We start from the raw sequence: 23,363 nt of genomic DNA, 5'->3' as shown, positions 1-23,363 counted from the left end.
TATTTAATTTTTTATTCATTATCATTGTTGTTATTATCATTAGGCAGTAGGGTAATTTCCTCTGGAGCATCAGGTGGCATTTTAAAGTCATTTGTAGAGACGTGCTGATCTCCTGATGACTGATCATTATTGGTGGTATGGCACCCGTTTAGTTGGGCTCCGGTCTCCTCGTCTCTCGTTTCTCTCCTCCGTTTCCGGCCCAAGAGGAAAGCCAGAGGACCAACGATCCCAGATGTTACAGCTGCTGTTACAAGGAATGTGATCACTGTGATCCCTGTCCTATCAGAGGACTCTGATGGCTGTGAGGACAAGAAAACAGGAACCAGACATGTTAGTGAGTGTGGTTTGTGCGTAAATTTAGCCAGCGTAAATTTAAACAAACCAAAAACACAATACACAATGTTTCTGTGCAGTTATGTTATCTACTATGCAAGGCATCAAATTCAGGTGTTGGTGGAAAGCCTGCGTGCTGTGACATCACCCCACTGTCCTCCACTCAAACACTGACCCACTGCTCCGAAGCGCTGACTGCAAATCTGGCAGAGTGGCGCCAGATTCAGATGCGCCAAACGCGCCAATAACGAGCCGTCAAAGCTTGCTGTTCAGTGTGCAGCTATTTAAATGTGGTCGGTAAATGGTAAATGGTAAATGGACTGGTTCTTATATAGCGCTTTTCCACTCTTCTGAGCACTCAAAGCGCTTTACACAACTTGTGCATTCACCCATTCACACCCATTCACACTTACCGTGTACTTACCGTCGGTGTGGTTGTAGGCAGAGGTGTGCTACCGGCTGCTGTGGGGAGTTGAGGGTGGACTCGCAGGCGGACAGCAGATCGGTGTCTCTCCCACTTGTCTATGTCACAGTAATAAACTCCTTCATCTTGTTGCTGGACTCCCTTTATGGTGAGGGACAGGTCTGCTTGTCGGTCCCACTCTGATGGTATCGACACCCGGCTTGTGTCAACGTCTTCCCCGTACGTGATTCCCCCTGTTTTAGCATCCAGCTGAAGCACCGCGTTTCCATTTTTCCTCCAGCGCGCAGATTTCACGGACTGGCCCGCGGTGCCGGAGCGGCACGGGAGTGTGGCATCCTCGCCCTCGGTTACATCAACTTCAGAGGGGACAAATACTTCCAGCTTGATCGCTTCCAAGTCTTTGCCGTTGCATGTAAACTCGTACAGCCCTTCGTCGTTCAGATCTGCGTTGTCCAGGATGAGAGAGAGCCCTCTTTGATTCACGCGGTGTGAATGTTGTGGTCCGGGTTTCCAGACGTTTTCCAGGGAGGCGATCAGCTCCGTGCTGGCATCATTCCTTCGTAGATTCAGTGTTCCCCGTCCCTTCAGGCACTCCTCTGACAGCAGAAACTTAACGTCATCTCCTAAAGGAGCTTGGATCAACTTTCCGAAAACCTCGCTGCATAAAAATAGAAGAATGCACAAAAAGCTCAGAGTCTTCATCCTGTGAATGAGGAGGTAAAGTGTCTAGCTCGTGCGCTTTTAAATAAGGAGAATGTTACCTAGGTAGAGGCAGTAACGCCCGCCGAAGGGCAGCACCTCCTACCGAAGCAGGTTTTGAAGTGTGCATTCCTGTCATCACGAATGTTTTCACCACTCCCTGAGTTACTCATACTCATACCGTAGTTTTGCCGGGGCCCATCACCTAATCAGTGTAGTAGAGGAGAGGAGAGGGAAATAATGATATTTCTTTGCAACAGAAGCCTCATCATAACATTACAACACACGCAGAAGCAATGACAATAATAATAATGACTGTATTACGGTCTATATTACTATATTATAGCATGTCTTCTTTTTAAAACGTCTGTGTGACTTTAATCGTGAACAATATAGAGACTTTCTCTATTGTACTGTTATGTTATTCTTTTAGTTGTAGACTACAGTACAGCTCTTTGGTCAACAGTCAATACTTGCTGTTTTTAAATGTGCTAATAAATGTTTTGACTTAACTGTGACAATCAGCTGCGTTTTACTTTAAATGCATGCAGTTTATTGTGTTTATTCACTGTAATAAAGATTATTAGTAGAAACGGGTCAAAAAAGGCAAAAGGAAGAGAAAAAAGGAAAGTGACGTGCTGCGCTCCGGTGTTCCAGATCTACTGGCGTTTAGATCAACTGGCGTTGGTCGAACAGATGTGTGGCAGTCTTGCGTTTCAGGAGCTGCGACCGACAAACCAGCAAAAAAACGCCAAATGTGTCATCTGTGACACTTGTGAGCTTATCTCAAACACACTCTGTCAGTCTTGATGCTGTTGAACAACAAAATGTTTAAAAATGTGGCGAGTTTACCTGGTGATATCCTCATGCGCGATCGCGAAAACAGCAAACAATTAACACCACACCGATGTTGTTCACAGGACAGCAAGAGTAAACGATCGGGAGACTCTTGTCGTTATCGTTCCCCTCGCACGGTTTATTTCTCCGATTTCAGCGTTTTTGCTTCACAACTAAAGCGAGCAGTTTACTTTGTGCACTAACATGGACTCGAGTCAACCAGCGCCACCTCTGACCAAGTGCCACAGCCTACAGCCAGATCAACTTGTGACACACATCTGCAGCACGTTTGAATTCGTGTCATGCACAACACTGTGCATGACACGAATTCAGCCAACTGTGCGGCTCTCAGCCAACTGTGTGGCTGAGAGCCGCACAGTTGGCTGAGAGCCACACAGTTGGCTGAGAGCCACACTCCCTCTGTGTGGCTGAGAGGCTGCAGGAAATCCTAGCAGGGTCATTAGTGATGACAAGGAGGCTGGCTGTGTGCCCAGTCACCAGTTGCAAGGCTTCCCTGACAATTGAGTGCTTTGGTATTCCTGACAGGCTCTTTAACAAGCTGCCATTAATAGCACAGATGTGGAGACTTAGCACAATGCCATTAAAACTCTGACATTTATGTGGACAGAAGTAAGATCAGCTCAGATTTGTCCTGTATCCTTCCTTCACACCAACTGGTCACCAGCAGCCAGCTGTCTGAGCTGAGGAAACAAAAGGCACACTTACAGTCTAAGCTTTGGTTTCCCCCTAATGTTAGAGTTAGCCTCACTGCTACAGTCTCATGTTGCTGTCACAAGGAAGCCACAGGGATCCTGCGCTCACTCTTCATAGAAAGTGACTGTGATATGTTAGTGGTTTGAGTTTTCATAATGAGCTCCTTGAAAGTTGTCAGTCTGTTTCACTGTGGTGAGACTTACCATAGTCCTACTCAGACCCAAGCACCCTGCTTTAAATGTGTGTGGTTGTCTGTGCTGGTCGGCCTGCAGGTGTTTCTCTGTATTTGACTAAGTGGTTTGTGTTTGTTCTCTGTTACAGCAACCATGATGGATGCTCTGATGCTGGTGGAGAGACGTGCGGTCAGCCAGGATTCACCTTCAGAGAGGGCTGAAGGGGCTGGACAGTGGGAGGTGAGCAGAGCTGGAAGGATGATGGCCTGTGTGGTTGGGTGGAGGACAGACGATACAGTCAGATTCAGTATAAAGCAGGTGGAGCTTTGGCAGCAACCACACAGACCCAGGGAAATAATCTCTGGATGATTTAAATGAGACTTTAACTTGTTTTAGTCACATTTGTGATCACTGTGTGGTTTCTGTCTTATTGTTGAACAAGGCTGTGTTCTTCATTGTGTGTAGTTGAATGTGTGCGGTTGACAGTTTCCAGTTGTGCACAGGCTCCTTGGACTGTGTGATTTTACTTTGAATTGTGTACTGTGTATGTGGGAGAATACCTTTAAGGTTTATGTTGAAGAGTGAATGGGTACCACCATCACCCAGGACCTGAAGTGGGAGCCCACCATCACCTCCGTCATCAAGAAAGCCCAGCAGAGGATGTACTTCCTGAGGCAGCTGAAGAAATTCAACCTGCCAACACGGACGATGATGCAGTTCTACACTGCAATCATCGAGTCCATCCTCACCTCCTCCATCACCGTGTGGTACGCTGGAGCCACTATCAGGGACAAACAGAGACTGCAGCGTGTTGTGCGCTCTGCTGAGAAGGTGATTGGCTGCAGACTCCCATCTCTGCAGGACCTGTACACCTCCAGGACATTGCGGCGTGCAGCTCGGATCTCAGCTGACCCTTCTCACCCTGGACACAGTCTGTTTGACCTGCTCCCCTCAGGCAGGAGGCTCCGGTCCATCCGCACCAGAACCTCTCGCCATAAGAACAGTTTCTTCCCCTCTGCTGTTGGACACATGAACAATAACTATATGACTGTACCCGCCACTAACACATGACCCTACGCTGTGTCACTGCATCATTCCATGTTTGGCACTGATCACCACCTGCACTCATGTATATATCTTTCTACGCAGCACTCTTAATTCTTATTCTCATGTATATATCTCATGTATAGCTCATGCACATATCTTTCTACGTAGCACTTTTAATTCTTATCCCTACTTTTATTTTTTTCCATGTCTATTTAAGTGCTATTTATGACACTATGTTTGCACTGAAGCACCGCAGCAATCTCCTAATGTTGTAAACCTGCTCAACATTTGGCAATAAACCCATTCTGATTCTGATTCTGATTCTGAATCTGTTTCAGTGCAGCTGGTGTACTTTCTTCTTCCTTCTTGTTGTCACACTCAGACTTTTAACGTCCTTGATCTTTGCATTAAATCAGCTGGTCCTGATAATCTGCTCCTGCCTTCCAGTGAGAGGCGATCAGGTGACCAGATGTTGTCTTGCAGGTGTCGATTGCATTTCTGTGAGAGCGGAAATGTTACATCATCACCTAGAGTTGGACGAATTGTGGTTGATTAAAAACTAGAAAAGGTAGAAAGCCACTGCTGGTTTCAATTTCACAGCGCCTGTGATGCTCACCACTTTGGGGTTTAAAGTGACATTTGCCAAAACTCTAGCTGACTGTAATTGAGACTCCACTCAAACACATTCTCCAGTGTGTGTGTGTGAGAGAGAGAAAGGAGGGTGGTGCCATTGAGTAAAGTGTTTTTATTTCTCTAAGTAGTTTAATTCATGGTTAAGTACCACATTAACCACAGCACCAGCTGTTTACACAGTCATTTAGTGGTCTGTTAAAGCCTGCTGAGGGGAAACTGTAGAGCAGAGAGGGCCACAAACAGCCCACTTTGGTCTCAAGTGGGTTAAATCACTGCAACTCTGTCAGTGTGAAATGTTTAACTACAGCACCATCCTATCATTACTTGTTTTTTCTTCAGCACACATACAGTAACAGGATAAAACGACTTCCTGCCAAAGTGTGATCCCCCCCATCTGACAGGCAGCAGCAGCAGCAGCAGCAGCAGGCGATGTACTTTCAGTCATGCTATTGTTACTCTTACCAAAGAGCTGATATATTATGGTCACACTTCTCTCTGTGTAACAGCACAGTTCAGCACAAATGCACACCAACAAACAAACAAAACTTAATAAAACACATAAAAAACAGTCACAGTATGCTCACATTGAATAATCTGACAGTCAGAAATATATATGCTCCTCCTGTTTTCTCTCATATGATGATGATTCCGGTGGATCCTTGTAGCCCAGTGACTGTAAGAGATTTTATACAGTCGTTGTATTATACATCCCATTAAGTTCAAATCTCACAGAAGTGGCACGCCCACATACGTCTTTGTTTGAAATTAGAGTTATTGCCAATAAGTTGGGGGGGGAGTAAATTGATAGTATCTTGATATTTTGCGTGATGATATGAAAATATCAATATTTTATATTACGGCCCGTCTCATGCATCATGAGGCATGTTAGCCGAGTAAACTCACATTAAATCATCTCAACACAAATGCCATGGAGCACTGGGCACACTCAGTTTGATAGACCTGCCTCCTAATTCATAACAAATCACAACAACAGCTGCTTCAAGGCACTTTATATTGGAGAGCAAAGACCTACAATAATCACAGACTGATATCATATTGACTGTCTCGTGGCAGCAATTATGTCAGGATTTGGTGACAGTGTCGGTGTGTTTGATCGTCTCATTTTGGTGCAAAAATAGTTGATCTGACTGGATGAAACCGATGTTGACAAAGTTTAACTTTGAGGACATAATTTGCAGAAACAAAGTGATAAATCACAGTTGTTGTTTTTGCAATACTCAGAATATCGCAAAATGTTTCAAAAATGCAACAATATACTATCATGAGTGAAGTATGGTGATAGGATCCCGTCGTGTGCTGTCTGGTGATTCCTGCCTCTAGACTTTGATCTTTGCTGATCGGCAACATTAACGTCCATCAGCACAGCGTTTCCCACTGAGAGCTGTGGACTGGCTGCACCTTGTTGACAGGCTGAGTGACACTTGGAGAGATGTGGACTGACCTCGGTCTCAGGAGCTCAATTCTGCACGAGGGCACTGAGCCTCAGCAGGCAGACAGACTCCCTGACATTTATTAACTGTACTTACTGCACGGGTGCTTAGATTTGTACTGGGAATGACAGCTGCAAACAACTTCAGACTCTTGAGCAGTTTTCAGGAAGTTGGGACTGAAATAATCTCTGTTGTTGTTTGTTTGATGATCTTAGTGCTGATTTATCTTTTCAGCTTGTTTAACTGAGTCTTAATGTTAATGCTCTTTAACAGTCTGTTTGTTTGTGTGTGTGTGTGTGTGTGTGTGTGTGTGTGTGTGTGTGTGTGTGTGTGTGTGTGTGTGTGTGTGTGTGTGTGTCACAGTGTGATGCAGAGCTGCTCCTTACTGAACTGGACCCTGCAGAGCACTGAGGGCGTCCTGTCCAGCATCAGGACCAACTGGCAGGAGTTTGTGGAGGACCTGGACTTCTGGAGGGTCCTGCTGCTGATGGTGGTCATCACCCTCCTCTCCCTGGGCATCGCATACTACGTCAGCAGAGTCCTGCCCTTCTCAGGGTGGAGAGGAGGCAGGAAAATGAATGAAGATCTTTATGTAGAATAAAAACTCTGGTATTTATTTGTTGTGCAAATCTGATCATTTTATTGGAATCTGAACAACATCATGTGATGCTGTCAGCACAAAGAAGAGAGGACGGTGACTCAGAGACACCGACAGCTTCATGTGTGGCCTAACACCTTTACAAGCACTCATTGATAAAGTCACTTTTACATCCCTGTTTGCTCTGTTACAAGCTGTATATTGCTGATGTTTTGTAACTTTTCATTGTTTTCTCTCACTTGTTATTTATTCAAATGTCTTTGGTGTGAATTTTTCCCTCGCTGTCCTTATTTCACACAAATACCTGCAGCCTTTCTGGCTGGAAACAGTTTTGTCAGGATATCTTGATGTTCTTTGTTCAAAGGGTTTCAGTGTTTATTCCATCAAACATTTGAAGTCATTTAATGTGCAAAATGAATAAAATCATGACTGTAATCTGCATCAGGTTAGAGCGTCACTTTGTTACAAACTCAAAACTTTATTGGCACACAGCAGCTAACCTGAGCTTTTTACAAAGCGCAAAGAAAACAGGAAAGACTGCAAATCTGTAGAAACAGGCAGGATTAGTACTCGCTGTAAATGAATATACATACAGAACCTGCTCTCACCAATGGGGGGAAAACCTTCAGCTGCTACTGATCTTTGATGATTCAGCATTTTAATGAATCTGGATGACGGTAAGAGAGATGTTACAAAGAAAATCAAACACTTGAGATTCTTGTTTGACATCTAGACCCTCCCCTGGATGTGCCCTGTTAGAAAAGAGAATATCCTGTCAAATTAAGGCTAAGACTGTTAAAACCAGACTGATGTGTTTGACTTCAACTAATATCAGTACATAAATGTGTCACCGCTTCCTTCCGTTACATAATGTGGTAAAGTGCTGTAGGCTACATGTTTGGTAAAAATTATTTAAACAGAAGTGGTTTTGTTTTGGTTCTGGTTTTTGACTGTGTGCTATTCACAGCCCTGCAATATGACATCCATATTAATTGAAGTCATGTTTAGTCCACATAATGGTTTCAGTGAACCATGCACTGCCCAAACACATTCAGACTTGCTAAACCAAAACAAGGCAAAGCTTCAGATAAACCTACATAAGGTTACTCTACATTTACACTTTGCTGTTTGAATGCTTTGCCTTGCAGTGTCACACCTAAGAGGATATTCAGTTTTAATAAGTTTCACCAGGCCTTTGCATGTAAGTCTTCATCATGTTCAGTCATCTGATGAGAAAAATCAGCCATGGCACATCACCTTAATTGTCAAACTCATTGTAAAGGCTCTCGTACGGCCCACTTTGATCTCAAGGGTGCAGAACCAGAAAAACTCCCCTTTGTGTCAGTGTGAACAGTATGACTCATGCAGTTTTACTGCATGATGTAGAAATACTGCCGCAGTGATGAAAGAACACGTGCTCACTAGTATAAAAACAAAAGGTTATGGTACTGATTACAACAAAAAGAGAGTAACTCATGTTATTTCAAAAAACAGAAGATCTGAATATATAGCAAAAAAAAAAAAAACTGTTAAAGAGAAAATACACTATATATATAGTATATATATGTGTGTATATATATATATGTGTGTGTGTATATATATATATGTGTGTGTATATATATATATATATATGTGTGTGTATATATATATATATATACACACATATATATAACATTTTCAGTATACTCCACAGCAGTATACTGAATTTGTACATCACTTATTCTACAGTTGTGCAGCGGGGCAGATTAGAGCATAGGTGTCAAATTCTGGCCCGCGAAGCCATACCAAATTACTATTAGAGCTGGCCTACTGGTATTAAACAGCTAATATATATATTGTTTAGTATTAAGCTTTGCTTGTTCCATATTCAGTTTTCCAGCAAAACTTATTTGAGTCCATAAGAAAAGATTCATTCCTATATCTGGAGGAAGATTTTTTTTTAAACAAATATTAATGTTAGCCCACGACTTTGTTCCAGTTTTGAATTTTGGCCCACTGTGTATTTGAGTTTGAGACCCCTGGATTAGAGTGTCTGCTGGGCCAAATGTGGCCCCCGGGCCTTAGGTTTGACACTCCTGCCCTAGAACATGCTGTCCATCTTCCTTTTTTCGCTGTCTTAGTGATGAAAAATAGGACATAATGTTATCAATGTAGTCTTTTGTATGTGTTGACAATAGCACATGTAAGAGTCATACGGCGTTTTGTCAGTTTTCAACCAGTGAATCATTAATTTGACCTTAAACACTTTGGTGGATGTGAGCAATCATTACATCATTTAATCCGAATTTTGTCGGAAAATACAAAGAGAAAAGTTATGCAGTGATTTGTGTTAAATAGTAATAAATTTATACATGCTGACGTAACACTTGCCGAACAATTTGTCTTCTTTGTATCCGCATTAGAAAATGTTTGTGTGGAGAGTGAAAGTGGAGTGGAGAGGGTTTGCTTCATTAGTAGATTCTGAGAGGTGATTGGACGCATTTCCGATTCTTATTTAACAAAGATAAATGTAAATATACGTCTACAAATATTAAAATGAATCCAAGAAGCACTGTGGCCTAAAATGTATTCATGTGAATTGTTGAATGGCAGAATCACGCGTTTGACGTTTATAAAACAGCTTCTAAAGGTGAGCCTGGCTTTACATAATTTATTTTCATTTGTCAAACCACGTGTTTCCGTCTGGAAGGAGGAACTCTTAACCTAAGCCGAGGCCTCCGTGATGGAGCAGGCGACCACGAAGTGTCCGTGAAAATGTCCGGACTTCACCGTGAACATACAGGAGGCCTGTGAGGCCTGAAGGCACTGAAGGTGAACGTGTGTCACCTCACTCAGGCAGTGGTGTAAGCACACTGTTTATTTAATCACACACAGCTGAAGCAAGATATTACAAAAAAAAAGGAAATTAAGACAATAAATGAAAGTTTTGATCGGTGTAAAATGCATAATAATAATTATAAGCTGCACACATAAATAAGCTGAAGCACATTAATAAGTTAAAGGTTGCCAGGTATTGATCCTAAAAGTCTTCAGACATCTGCCTGGGACGTATTTGATGGATGGTGGCCATTCATCTGCAGAGGAGGACGATGGCTCAGAGGCTCCGACGCCCCATTTACATCATGGTGTTCATCTCCGGGTCCAAAGCGTCGGAGAAGACGTGACAAGTACGTGGAGCAGTGAGATTTCATCAGCCATCCACACACAAGGCCGCAAACCAAAAAGCCCACAGCTGTGATGCAGACAGCGACCGAAGTTCCCAGTCCGCTTACTTCTAAAGTCGTCTGTGTTGGCTGCAGAGGATACAAGAGCAGAAATGTGATCAGATTCATGGAACTTTATATGAAGCTGTTTCAGGTTTGATTAACGCGTTTCTGTCTTTTTTTTTGTCCCGTTTGGATCTACGTTTGCATGGGATTAATGAAGACTGTCATTTTTAGAAACTCCCACCATGCTGTCAGAGAAGAGCTGATGTTAATGCTTTTAAAGCATTCATGTCGTTTGATGTTTGAGCTGATAAATGGTAGATCTGAAATTTCTAGATTATTACATAGTGCCTGTTCTACATCTATCCAAGGTTCATCTAAGAGGGTGTGTTTAAACCATCTAGAGATGAACTGAAGCCTGTTGGCTAAAAAATAGTGATTAAAATTAGGCAGATCTAATCCTCCTCTATCCTTGGTCTTTTGTAGTGTTTTTAAGCTGATACGTGGGGGTTTATCTTTCCAAAGGAATTTAGAAATATACGAGTCTAGAGATCTGAACCAATCTTGTGATGGCTTATTTGGGATCATTGAAAATAAATAGTTTATTTTTGGCAAGACCATCATTTTTATAGCGGCGACCCTTCCCATGAGTGATATGGGTAAAGATTTCCATCTAGCCAGATCGCCTTCTACTGTCTTTAAAAGTGGGATGTGATTTAATTTAGTTAATTATGAAAGCTTAGGAGAGACATTAATACCTAAATATTTTATATTTCCAGACGCGTTTCTGTCTAAATACTCACACACACCGATGTAGGAGGAGGAGTGCTGGTGGTCGGATCCGGGCTGCTCTCACTGACCTTCAGCCTCGCAGCAGCTGGTGTCCCTCTCTGTTCCGCTCTACCTTCTTTTTGGATGTAACAGAAATAATCCCCCTGATCTTCCCTCCGAGCCCGCTGCAGGTTTAAGGACAGGTCTCCGTGTGAGAGCCAATCAGCTGACAGCGACAGTCGATCATCAGCAGTCCAGTTACTGTTACCACCGCACGAGTCTCTCCTTAACACATCCTTCCTGTCTTTAACCCAGCGCACAAACCAGCAGGTGCCAGCTGTAGTTGCATGGTAGCAGGGCAGGCTGACCTCGTCTCCCTCTGTGACGGATGATTCGGAGACCACGACAACCTCCACATGGACAGCAGACACCTCCCGACCATCGCACATGAACCCATAAACTCCACTGTCCGTGTAAACTGAGCGGTTAAAAACAACAGAGGAATTGGGACTGATGCGATCTCTGAAACTTTCCTCTGGTGTCCAAACTCCGTGTCCGTACGAGGCGACATCCCGGGACTGAGGCTCTGTTTGGCGAAGTTTTCCATCTACATCAGTCGGACAGTTTCCACGAAGAATAAACGAGTCTCCTAAAATCACTTTCACATATGGTATACTACCCTCACTAAAAACTCCCCCAAAGAAGAGCGCAGATAAGAGCAGCTGAACCAGCTCCATTCCTACGTTGAGAAACTGTCGCGGCCGGTATTCGGCTGAGACGCTGTATAGGTCAAGCCCGCAATGTTTTCACTCCACGATCCGTCTATTCCAAATTAAGTGCTTGTCTAAATCCAGCTAGCTTCACCCTGAGAACACGCTGACCGTACCTCTGTAGCTTTGCATCTCCGGTGCAGTTTTGCTGCATTTAAAACACAACGTTAAACTGGGAGCGGTGAAAAGCGGAGCCTTTATTTAACTCGGTATCTTTTATTTTGAAAACAGCGGAGCGGAACAGAACAGCGCATGCAATCCCTGCACGGGGAAGGTTCAGTTCTGTGGCCACACCCCGTTCATTTGTCATTCGTCTCGTCTGCATATCAGCACGGTCTTATTCATATACGATGCATACACGTGTTTGCGCAAATATGTGAAAATCGGATCGCACTGGTTAGAGTGACAAACTCAATCTAGTCAGCGAAGACTGAAAAAATACACCAGAGAGGAATGAAGTTTGGTTGACTAGTGACACAACCCGTGACCCCAACCTCACACTTGCTCTTTTTATGGTGTCTCAATAGTGAATCTCTTCCTGGGGCAGGCTAAATATGTGTCATTAGTGATGTAGTATGACATGTTCCATAACGGATTTATAATATGGATACACATCTTTGCACAATATCAAGTATCATATCGCATTATCAGTGATATAGCGACATGTATTTATGTTCACTAGTGCACACAGAACAGTGAGACAAGCTGAGACATGTCTCAGAGTGTGGGGCTCCAGTGATAATGACCTCAACAATCTCCAGTAAAGCACAGTGCATGCAAACATTAATGCAAATATATAGGACAACTGTACACAACAAAGTTTGCCCTGCAGTCTTATCAGACTATTAAAGCACGCGAGGAGAAATACGAGCTGATTCAAGAGTAAACAAATGAGTCAAAGCCTCATAGCTTCGCCTCATTTGAACTGTAATTTACTGATGCGGTTTCACAGTTAGTCAAAATGATCAAAATCCCAGATATATTTGTCAGTTATTCTGCAGCTACAAGGTTACGTTCTTGTGTTTATTGTCAAACTAAAGCGTGAAGCTGTCATGATATATATTTCCAGGGAAAACTCGCTACTATTGTTTTATAATGTAGCTGCTGGGATCTTGTTTCAGTTGTTCCACACTTTGAATTAGAGTATTTTTTAGTCTTTACATATCAGCATAAATATCAGTATTGTAAATTTCCCTAATATGATTTTGAGGTTGCATCGACACCTGAGGGAGCAGCTTCACCACCAGTTGGACCTGCAATAAATAAAGAGACACTCAGCTACTGTGTGCAGATTTGAAAATAAATACTGACATTATTTTCTTTTTTAAAAATGGCCAAGACACTGGCCTGATGGTGGAATTGAACTCAGGACTGCTCCACCATACTGCACTGAAAGGATATATTTGTTTTAATTGTAGATTAGGTGCTCTGTGAAGCACAGAAATGCTGTTTAACAATATTTTACATGGTTTTAACATGTTTGTAATGGCTGTCTTTCATGGAACAGGGTTGAAAATCAGTGTTTTGTGTGTTTTCTCTGGAAAAACAAGTTGTTGTGGACTACAAAAATCAAAGACAAATGTAGTTCTATAAATAACGGAATAGGAATATACCATTTTGTCTTCCTCTCATAATGTGGGCAACAGGGTTGAATTAATAAGAGTTGCATTTTAGATAACATTTTAAGGGAATTTTACACACAAATTACAGTCAAGGGGACGTCCCCTTGACTGTAATTTGCCTGCTGTGACCACATCCACATTACACACTGACTTCATGCAGTTTATCAGTGGATTAAAGTATAATTTACTCTGTGTAACTTTATCTGCTATAAGAGACGCGACCGGCTGGTTGTTATTATTACAGAGCAATTAATTTTCTTTAACGTGAAAGAAATACACGGCTTCCTGACCGTCGTCTATTTCCTGCCTTTCTTTCCTTGTCAGGGTGAGTTGGGAACAAAGTAAGAGAAGTAAGCTGAATAAAAGTTAAATACAAATAGAAAAAAGATTTGAGCATTAAACTAGTTAAAGAAATGGGAACGTTAGTAAGGAGTTTTCTCTTCACTCGGGATTATAGAGGACTCCAGCCGGACTTCAGGTAATCGTTGTACCTCAGCTAGCTGCTCGTTAGCTTCGCTGACGGTAGCAACAACGTTCACGGTTTCTCATGAACATCCAGAAAATATTAAACTGTTGACACGTCCCACTAGTTTTGTAATTTCTTAGACAAGGTTTAACTAATGGGAAACAATGCAACTGTATTAACGTAACCAATGGAAGGACTAGGCTTATAGTAGCTTAGCATTTTAGCCTTGCTAGCATGCTAGGCTGCGCAAGCTATTAGTGTAACCGTGGTCTATTTGCCATTGTTTTGTCCTCAGTGCGACCAGAGTTCAAGTTAAGTTTATTTTGACCAATGACAATCACGAAGAGTGTTTGTATAACATTATAGTAATGAGTTATAAAGACCTACAACACGGAACCGAAAAAGGCAGATGCGCGATACTGCCAAAAGTATTCGCTCGTCTGCCTGCTCACGCATATGGACTTGTTTGACATCCAGTCCATCTCTGTTCTGCCTGAGGCGCTTTGTAAGCTGTCAATGTGCAGCTGACTGCGTTAGGAAACCCCCTTTGTCTGTGCATAGTTGTGAACTGAGTTTTGTAACCGTGTAAACCAAAAGATGTGAAAAAGATGTGTGTGTGTGTGTGTAAATAAGATTTGTTTGTAAAAATTTTTTTTACACAAGTTACAAATTCTTTTTTGTTAGGGTCTGCTTACAGATACAAAGCAAAAGAACAAAAACCAAACAAACAAACTTTAAAACTCTGAGCTGTGTGTGACTTTTAACTTGTGGATTTTGAACCCAATTTTTATTTCTTTCAGCTGATTGGTCAATGTCATATCAATCACAAATTTAACAATCCAATCAGATAACAGACGGGTTTTGGCCATAGAAGAGGTGCTTTACTGAGCTTCAGGTCCTGGAAGGGTAAAGGCCCTTTCATGTGCCAGCGTTTTCCTTCATCACCACAAAGGAAAACAGTCTGTGCGTGTCTGAGTTCTGTGAATATTTGTTGCCAGCCTGACCTGTAGTTTGATTTCTAGGGCGATCCATGTCAGTGACTCAAGAGGAAGTTGAAACTGCAGTAATAGATGCAGCGCCTTTGCATGTCAATGGTTTTTATGTAACTGAAGGATCTGTGGGAATAATGTGTGTGAACCAGTGCAGTGACAGCAAATGCACTCTTATGGTAAAGTGTAAGGTCAGTTGTAGTGCCCAGACTGACTTTTTTTATTTTTGTTATCATGACTGCCTTTATTATTACCTGCCAAGATTCAGGTTTATACTAGGACTTGGAAGGCAGATATGACAGTAAGTTAGCTCATGTTACAGCTGCTAGTGTGCCTATTGCTCGGGAGGTCAAGCAGGTTGTCTACTAATCACAGGGTTCACAAGGTTCAAGGTAGGGCTGTGCGTTATGACTAACATCCCATATCCCGATATAAGACGTTTATCATCTCGACAATGATATATATCACAAAACGTTTTACATTTCCTGTAAATTTTGTGAATCTCGGGCAACTCGACGTGTGTGAAGTGCTTTCAGTTGGGGGTTGAGTGTTTTGACCGATGGATTAAACTATACATTTTTAGATATAAGTTGTAACGGGTGCCATTTTCTTTGTGAGCATTTATTACACGGCGTGTTGCGGGGAAAAGCCTGTTTTAACGTTCGAGTCTAAGGTTTACTTTATTAAGCACCTGACAGCTCTTTTTTGCTTCTCATCCTTAAACACTCTGCATACTCTTTCATGTGATTCTTGCTTAGGTGGGTGACGAGGTTTGAGTCTGAGGCGGCGACTGGTTTCCTGCATAATTTGCATAGAACAGTTTTCTGATCCGTGGCAGACTTTTCATAACCAAACCATGTTCATGCTACATGCCTCGTTTAGAAATAAGGTCCTAGATTTGTTTTGACTGCTTTATCTGTTTATCATCATTTCAGCTTATTTTGAAAAAATCTCAACAGGATCTTCTCCTTTATTGTGAAAGGTTTATGTGGAAAATAAACAAGCGGGTAGCGGAGCCACACTAATTTGTGCAACTGAAGTAGCTTTGAGTGTTTGAAGTCATTCAATAGTATATTAACTTTGGTTTAGTGTCATTGAGCCACTGAATGAGTCCACTGAGCTTCAGCTGGCAGACGGCCTGATATTTATCTTGCACTGATCAGATCAGATCAGATATTCAGGCCTAGAGCAGGGTGATATGACCAAAAATATTTATCACGATATACATTTGAAAATTTGCAATAACGATATAACTGACGATATAATTGACACCAGACAAAATACTTTACAACTCCACAACTTTATTAGTGCAAAAAACCCATCAATGTATTTTCACTTAAACAAGCAGCTGTTTTTTATGTGCATTAAAGTTATATAAAAACGTCCATCCATCCATTCACTTCCGCTTATCCTTTTCAGGGTCGCGGGGGGCGCTGGAGCCTATCCCAGCTCCAGCGCCTAGGGCGAAAGGCGGGGTACACCCTGGACAGGTCGCCAGTCTGTTGCAGGGCTAACACATAGGGACAGACAACCATTCACACTCACATTCACTCGCACATTCACACCTAGTGGCAATTTGGATTATCCAATTAACCTATCCCCACAAGCTGCATGTCTTTGGACGGTGGGAGGAAGCCGGAGTACCCGGGGAGAACATGCAAACTCCACACAGAAAGACCCCGGCCTGATGGTGGAATTGAACTCAGGACCTTCTTGCTGTGCGGCAACAGTGCTAACCACCGTGCCACCGTGCTGCCCTATATAAAAACGTAACAGTGCAAATTCCTTGCTGACCGTTTAACCAAAAGGCATTTCCAGTGGAAATTGGCCGACATATCCTCAGCATAACCATGTATAATATCTACAAAACTTAAAAAGAGGTTATACACACACAATACGGTAATATTATGTTGAAGCACAGTACGTATCACTCCGCGAGGTGCCTGCCTAATATAGCGGTAATGCGCCGGCAATCCATCAAGCGGTGTGGGTTCGTAGCTTAGCAAAGTCATACTAAAACATTTGACAGATTGTCGAGCGCCGTGTACGACATAAAATCGTTTCGAGGTCAGTAAACACAACCAGGATTCATACATAAGGCACACAGGATTATAAGGGGCACTGTCGATTTTCAGAAAAATCAAAGGATTGATTTTAAGTGTGCCGTATTTTCCAAAAAAGACAGTAATAACGACGGCCCGCTAGCATGCTCTACCAAAAATAGTGCTTTGTTGTGTGTCTGATGGACGAAAGCTAAACCAGTTCCACACCAGTGAAGTTGCAGCATTTTTACAAACCAATTCTGGTTCATCTGTTTCATTCTGTTTCACTGCAGGTGAGGTAGTAGGATGTGTGAGCTGCCCCTGCAGTGCCAAATCTGTTTTTACATGTTTCATTCTTGCAGTTTCACAGCATCAGGCCCTGATTGTCGTTCCTCAGTTGAGTTTTCACTTTGAAAACCATCAAACACTTGAGATTCACACGTGTTTGTTTGTGTGTTGCAGGAGTTTCGCTCTGAATCCTGACCTCCTCTTTGTGCTTCTGTGGCTTATGAGGCCATAAATTGGTCACCGTGGCGACCAGCAGGATTATTGAAAGTCCCTCGTCTGACTTACTGAGATCAGCCGTCACTGTTAGTGTTTATCTCATATTATGTCACATCTAAAATCCTGTGTAAGTATGAATGAATGGTGATTAAATTAAACAAATAAAATGTATTTTTCTTTTTTCCAGTGTTCACCATCACTCTGCTCTGCAGCTGGTCTCCTTTTCCACTTTGCGGTCACTTGATGTTGAAGAGGTGAGTGTGTTAGAGGAAATGTTAATGTCAGGTTTAGTCTGTATGCACTCAGAGGTCATTTGCTGCTGCTGCTGCTGCTGCTGCTGCTGCTGCTGTGGTTGTAATGATGTAAACCCTGATTGGTTGGATAGTTTGAGTGACAGCATTTACTGAGGCAAAGCAGAACAGCTGCTGATCCTGAGCTACTCTTACAAATGAAAGATCAGTGAAGAGCTTCCCTCACACAGCATATCCTCTACTGCACATGTGTCAAAGTCAAGGCCCGCGGGCCACATCCAGCCCGCGAGATCATTTTATATAGACGTACTATTATTGTTATGCATGGCCCGGCGATATGAGGCGCTAATAATGTACAAACTACAGATCCCATAATGCAGCGCTGCAGCCTCTTTGCTGAGCGCTAGGCTAACTGGGAACATTCCCGCGTCAATCAAGTCAAACTTTTTGCGAAGCTAGCCGCTCACAGTGGTGGAGAGAAAAGTTGATTCTGAAAGCAGAGCCTTTCAGCGCAGTGGGTGACTGAATATATGTTTACAGACATTACTGGTAAACCTGTGTGTCTTATTAGTGGAGCTAACGTGGCTGTAATTAAGGAATTTAATTTAAGACGAGACAAAACGTCAGGATAAGCTGAAAAACCTAAATGCAGAGCAGAAAATAAAGAAAGTAGAAGAATGAAGAAGAATCTGACATTTCAGCAGACGTTTTTCACCAGAGCAAAATCACAAAGTCAAGCTGTTGTGAAAGCAAGTTTTATTGTAGCAGAGGAGAAAGCCACATCAGCCCGCTACCACTCTGAAGAGCTGCATGATGGAGGTGTGCAACGTCTTGTGTCCAGACAAAACGCAGATTTTGGCAAATGTGAGCCTGAGGAGAAATACGATTGCTGATCGGGTTAGTGAGATGGCCACTGATTTAAGATATGTCAAAGTGTAACTGACGTGAAACTTACAACAGATGGAGGGCCGGTGCTGTGCGGTGAAAAAAGCGGACTAGTCAGCAGGATGTGAGTAAAGATGCAGGAGGAGAAATGTACCGGTGAGTTAACAGCATATCACAGCATCACACACCAGGAAAGGCTGTGTGGTAAAGTCCTAAAAATGGAGCATGTAATGATCACCGTAACACAAACCGTAAATTTTGTCTGAGCTAAAGGTTTAAATCACCGTCGATTTCAGTCTTTTATGTGGGAAATAGATTCAGAGTTTGCCGACATTCCTCATCATACAGAGGTCCGCTGGCTGAGTTGGGATAAAAGTTCTCAATAGAGTTTTTGAGCTCAGCAAGGAAACCTGTCAGTTCATGGACATGACATGTATGATGCGGTGAAGGCATTTCAAGTGAAGCTGTCACAAATGCACCAGTGCAACCTGCCTCACTTTCCCTGTTGCCAAGTAATGTTGAACCAAGTCAGCACACTTTGCTGAACTACACCTGTGCAGGATTCAGATGGAGCTGCAGTGTAATGATGCACTCAGGCAAAGTACGACACTGAATGGCCTGAAGAGTTTATTAGTTTACTAGTTCCATTCCTGAAGCAACGCCCAGCTCCGTCTACATGCGGCTCCAACCTTGTGTTTGCTTTCAAATTCAAATTCAAATTCAAATTTTATTTGTCACGTACACAGTCATACACAGTACGATATGTAGTGAAATGCTTGGACAACTGCTCGTGACCTAAAGAAAACAAAAAAGGAAAAGGCTATGAATAAGATAGGAAATAAATATGAAAAATTAAAAAGGGTAAATTTAACTAGGAAGGAATAAAATATAAATTAAGGTTAAAAATGAAATAACTGTACAACACAAATTAGAATGAAGGGTAAATTTAACTGGGAAGAATAAGATAAAATATATAAATTAAAGTTGAAAATAAAATAACTGTACAACAAAATACACAATATAGAACTATATAAGAATGTATGAAGAAATCTAAATATAAATAAATATATACACAATAACAGCAGCTGTACAAGTATTAACCGGAAATGAAGAATATAGTGACCAGTGTTGTGCAAAACCAAAGTCCAGAAAGTCCAGTGTGTGTGTAAGAACCATATGTGTGGGTCAGTACTGTGTGGTGGTGTGATTGAGAGACCGTATCGCCTGCGGGAAGAAGCTCCTCCTCAGTCTCTCTGTGTTGGTCTTCAGGGAGCGGAATCGCTTTCCTGACCTCAACAGAGAGAACAGTCTGTTGTTGGGATGGCTGAGGTCCTTCACGATCTTCCTGGCCTTGGTCCAGCACCGCCTGCTGTAGATTGAGTGCAGGTCAGGGAGCTCGGAGCGGATGGTGCGCTCAGCTGACCGCACAACCCTCTGTAGAGCTCGTCTGTCCTGCATGGTGCTGTTCCCGAACCAGGTTAAGATGTTTCCCGCCAGGATGCTCTCTATGGTGCACGAGTAATATTTTTTCTGGGGTTTTTGGCAGCATGTTCATATTTCTAACTTGCATAATTTTGACAGGATATATTTTTATGAAGAACAAAACATTTAAAGTTAAAGTTTCTTTTAAGTTTATTTAATCTGGAATAATATTCCTGTCTGTTTTTATTCCTATTTATGTTTAAAAAAACATTGTTTTAGTGTTCAATAAATGTTTATCTTGTTTGGCCCGCGACCTAAAGTGTGCCTTGAGTTTGACACCCCTGCTCTATTGGACCTGACTGAACAGCCAGAGCCTGATGTTCACTACAGTCATGGGCAGAAGAAGCACCAGTGTCAAAAATGAATCACAAAGCTGTTTTTTTGTATATTTATATGGTAATAAAAAGTCTGTAAAGTGGTGATCTGTGTTGGGGTCCTTAATGCTGACTGAAAATAGTTTCTGACTTCTTAATGAAAAGTACCTTAAAAAACCCTTTTTTAAAATAAATATGACAGGGAGGGTTTTATGGAAATAAAGTAGATGTATTATTTAGCTGTATCTGAAATCCTTATCAGGTGATTAATTGAATTCACCCTGTTTTGGTGAACTTTGTGTAGATTCACACTTTTATTTAAAGCCAATAAATGTCTCGCCTTTTAATTTGACTTTGTCTGCCTCTGTGTCCTGCATTTGGTTGCGCTGTCATGAAAGTGTTGGTCATTTTACAACATGAGCATTATTTTGTCTTTCCTGAAGGCATATTCAGGAAATGAGGATTAAAACGAGCGTGTCTGTTCATTTGCTTTTGATTCATGAACAGCCTGGATCAGGTCCAGACACTTTCTCCCAGTGTGTAACAGCCTGAGTGTTTCCTGAACCATTTGCCTCCAATAACCTTTGTCTTTGTTGGGCTACACTGGGAAACTCTCCACAGAGGCATTCAAAGGGAAAAAGAATCATTCTTGTGTGTGTCCCTAATTTCTACAGTTTAGACAATTTAATCAGTTTGTCAGCAAATAAAACCTCTTATATCCATCAGAGATGCTGGCTGTAACCTCATGTTTGAGATCGTTTCTCCTCCTGATTTATAGCTGTTAAATTACTGCCTGTTCGTAGCTTGAACGAGGACCTCCCTGTCTCACAGCACCACATCGCTGCCCAAGGAGGCTCAAACTCGCTTCTACTTCCTCTGGAAATTGAGGAAAGCACAAGTCCCACCTGCCATAATGTGCTCCTTCTACTGGGAATTTTTATTAAAATATGAATAAGTGAATGAATGAGATTCACAGCTTTAGCAAGGACAAGCTTACCAAGAAACCATACTACAGAAAGAAAATACCAAACTTTACTTATGCTTGTCCATATTTGATTCTTTGAAATATTTTCTCATTAAGTCTAAATGTTCCAGAACAGATGCGATGAGCTTTCGTTTCCTGTGGCTTTTTGCCCTCTTGTGATCGTTCTGGGTCGCTGAAGTTTTCCATCACCACCTCATCCTACAACCTATAATCTAAAATTAAATCTTATAAGAGGTTTATAAACGGATTATTTCCTCTTGGCAGAAAACACCAATAAATCAATAAAACACAAACGTGTATGTGTTTGTGTGTTTTGTTTTTCTTTATGGTCCAAGTTACTGAAGTTACTGGTGTGCAGATACTGTGTAACTTGATACATGTAAACACAGACGGTGAATTTAGACACGATAGGAAGACATGGAGACACTGATGAGCATCTCCAAGTAAAAGAACCAGTTCCTTTATTTAAAAAAGATGTTTATTTAATTTTTTTATTCATTATCATTGTTGTTATTATCATTAGGCAGTAGGGTAATTTCCTCTGGAGCATCAGGTGGCCTTTTAAAGCCATTTGTAGAGACGTGCTGATCTCCTGATGACTGATCATTATTGGTGGTATGGCACCCGTTTAGTTGGGCTCCGGTCTCCTCATCTCTCGTTTCTCTCCTCCGTTTCCGGCCCAAGAGGAAAGCCAGAGGACCAACGATCCCAGATGTTACAGCTGCTGTTACAAGGAATGTGATCACTGTGATCCCTGTCCTATCAGAGGACTCTGATGGCTGTGAGGACAAGAAAACAGGAACCAGACATGTTAGTGAGTGTGGTTTGTACGAAGGTTTCAGCCAGCGTAAATTTAAACAAACCAAAAACACAATACATGTTTCTGTGCAGTTATGTTATCTACTATGCAAGGCATCAAATTCAGGTGTTGGTGGAAAGCCTGCGTGCTGTGACATCACCCCACTATCCTCCACTCAAACACTGACCCACTGCTCCGAAGCGCTGACTGCAAATCTGGCAGAGTGGCGCCAGATTCAGATGCGCCAATAACGAGCCATCAAAGCTTGCTGTTCAGTGTGCAGCTATTTAAATGTGGTCGGTGTACTTACCGTCGGTGTGGTTGTAGGCAGAGGTGTGCTATCGGCTGCTGTGGGGAGTTGAGGGTGGACTCGCAGGCGGACAGCAGATCGGTGTCTCTCTGGCTTGTCTATGTCACAGTAATAAACTCCTTCATCTTGTTGCTGGACTCCCTTTATGGTGAGGGACAGGTCTGCTTGTCGGTCCCACTCTGATGATATCGACACCCGGCTTGTGTCAACGTCTTCCCCGTATGTGATCCCCCCTGTTTTAGCATCCAGCTGAAGCACCGCGTTTCCATTTGTCCTCCAGCGCACAGATTTCACCGACTGGCCCGCGGTGCCGGAGCGGCACGGGAGTGTGGCATCCTCGCCCTCGGTTACATCAACTTCAGAGGGGACAAATACTTCCAGCTTGATCGCTTCCAAGTCTTTGCCGTTGCAGGTAAACTCGTACAGCCCTTCGTCGTTCAGATCTGCGTTGTCCAGGATGAGAGAGAGCCCTCTGTGATTCACGCGGTGTGAATGTTGTGGTCCGGGTTTCCAGACGTTTTCCAGGGAGGCGATCAGCTCCGTGCTGGCATCATTCCTTCGTAGATTCAGTGTTCCCCGTCCCTTCAGGCACTCCTCTGACAGCAGAAACTCAACGTCATCTCCTAAAGGAGCTTGGATCAACTTTCCTAAAACCTCGCTGCATAAAAATAGAAGAATGCACAAAAAGCTCAGAGTCTTCATCCTGTGAAAGAGGAGGTAAAGTGCCTAGCTCGTGCGCTTTTAAATAAGGAGAATGTTGCGTAAGCAGAGGCAGCACCGCCTACCGAAGCAGGTTTTGAAGTGTGCATTCCTGTCATCACGAATGGTTTCACCACTCCCTGAGTTACTCATACCGTAGTTTTGCCGGGGCCCATCACCTAATCAGTGTAGTAGAGGAGAGGAGAGGGAAATGATGATATTTCTTTGCAACAGAAGCCTCATCATAACATTACAACACACGCAGACGCAATGAGAATAATAATAATGACTGTATTACGGTCTATATTACTATATTATAGCATGTCTTCTTTTTAAAACGTCTGTGTGACTTTAATCAT

General features: G+C 42.5%; 3 protein-coding genes and 1 long non-coding RNA gene across 5 annotated transcripts; 1 reads left to right on the top strand and 3 right to left on the bottom strand.

Annotated features, from left to right (window-relative positions):
- Positions 1-11: 11 nt before the first annotated feature.
- On the bottom strand, positions 12-1,477 carry LOC147335130 (uncharacterized). Its single transcript, XM_086276391.1, has 2 exons — positions 758-1,477; positions 12-299 (listed from the first exon to the last, which is right to left on the bottom strand). The coding sequence occupies exons 1-2, from the start codon at positions 1,457-1,459 to the stop codon at positions 12-14; spliced, it is 990 nt and encodes a 329-aa protein (XP_086132517.1). The 5' UTR covers positions 1,460-1,477.
- An 8,187-nt stretch (positions 1,478-9,664) lies between these two features.
- On the bottom strand, positions 9,665-11,862 carry LOC147335129 (uncharacterized). 2 transcript variants are annotated; one of them, XM_086276332.1, is made up of 2 exons: positions 10,919-11,862; positions 9,665-10,202 (listed from the first exon to the last, which is right to left on the bottom strand). In XM_086276332.1, the coding sequence occupies exons 1-2, from the start codon at positions 11,621-11,623 to the stop codon at positions 9,939-9,941; spliced, it is 969 nt and encodes a 322-aa protein (XP_086132458.1). In that variant the 5' UTR covers positions 11,624-11,862; the 3' UTR covers positions 9,665-9,938. The 2 variants fall into 2 exon arrangements, with proteins under 2 accessions (XP_086132458.1, XP_086132467.1); XM_086276341.1 differs by having other exon boundaries at positions 10,925-11,862.
- A 1,550-nt stretch (positions 11,863-13,412) lies between these two features.
- Positions 13,413-21,599, top strand: LOC147335128 (uncharacterized). Its single transcript, XR_015126557.1, has 3 exons — positions 13,413-13,756; positions 17,238-17,365; positions 17,467-21,599. It is a non-coding gene; the product is annotated as an uncharacterized LOC147335128 (long non-coding RNA).
- A 79-nt stretch (positions 21,600-21,678) lies between these two features.
- Positions 21,679-23,007, bottom strand: LOC147335127 (uncharacterized). Its single transcript, XM_086276319.1, has 2 exons — positions 22,306-23,007; positions 21,679-21,975 (listed from the first exon to the last, which is right to left on the bottom strand). The coding sequence occupies exons 1-2, from the start codon at positions 23,005-23,007 to the stop codon at positions 21,688-21,690; spliced, it is 990 nt and encodes a 329-aa protein (XP_086132445.1). The 3' UTR covers positions 21,679-21,687.
- Positions 23,008-23,363: the final 356 nt, after the last annotated feature.

Source organism: Aulonocara sp. 'chitande type north' Nkhata Bay, linkage group LG3 (assembly GCF_057382095.1).
Source record: "Aulonocara sp. 'chitande type north' Nkhata Bay isolate Kocher_YH1m ecotype deep benthic linkage group LG3, A_spYH_male_GT1.1, whole genome shotgun sequence".
Taxonomy (NCBI): domain Eukaryota; kingdom Metazoa; phylum Chordata; class Actinopteri; order Cichliformes; family Cichlidae; genus Aulonocara; species Aulonocara sp. 'chitande type north' Nkhata Bay.
The sequence above is the reverse complement of the archived record's forward strand: the minus strand, read 5'-3'. Positions and strand labels throughout refer to the sequence as shown.

Excerpts from the sequence above, each read along its gene's own strand:
- LOC147335130 (XM_086276391.1), bottom strand. The coding sequence starts at position 1,459 with ATGAAGACTCTGAGCTTTTTGTGCATTCTTCTATTTTTATGCAGCGAG. Across the intron at positions 300-757 it reads TGCCTACAACCACACCGACG|CCATCAGAGTCCTCTGATAG; the intron begins GTAAGTACACGG and ends TTGTCCTCACAG.
- LOC147335129 (XM_086276332.1), bottom strand. The coding sequence starts at position 11,623 with ATGGAGCTGGTTCAGCTGCTCTTATCTGCGCTCTTCTTTGGGGGAGTT. Across the intron at positions 10,203-10,918 it reads CTCCTCCTACATCGGTGTGT|CCAACACAGACGACTTTAGA; the intron begins GTGAGTATTTAG and ends TATCCTCTGCAG.
- LOC147335127 (XM_086276319.1), bottom strand. The coding sequence starts at position 23,007 with ATGAAGACTCTGAGCTTTTTGTGCATTCTTCTATTTTTATGCAGCGAG. Across the intron at positions 21,976-22,305 it reads TGCCTACAACCACACCGACG|CCATCAGAGTCCTCTGATAG; the intron begins GTAAGTACACCG and ends TTGTCCTCACAG.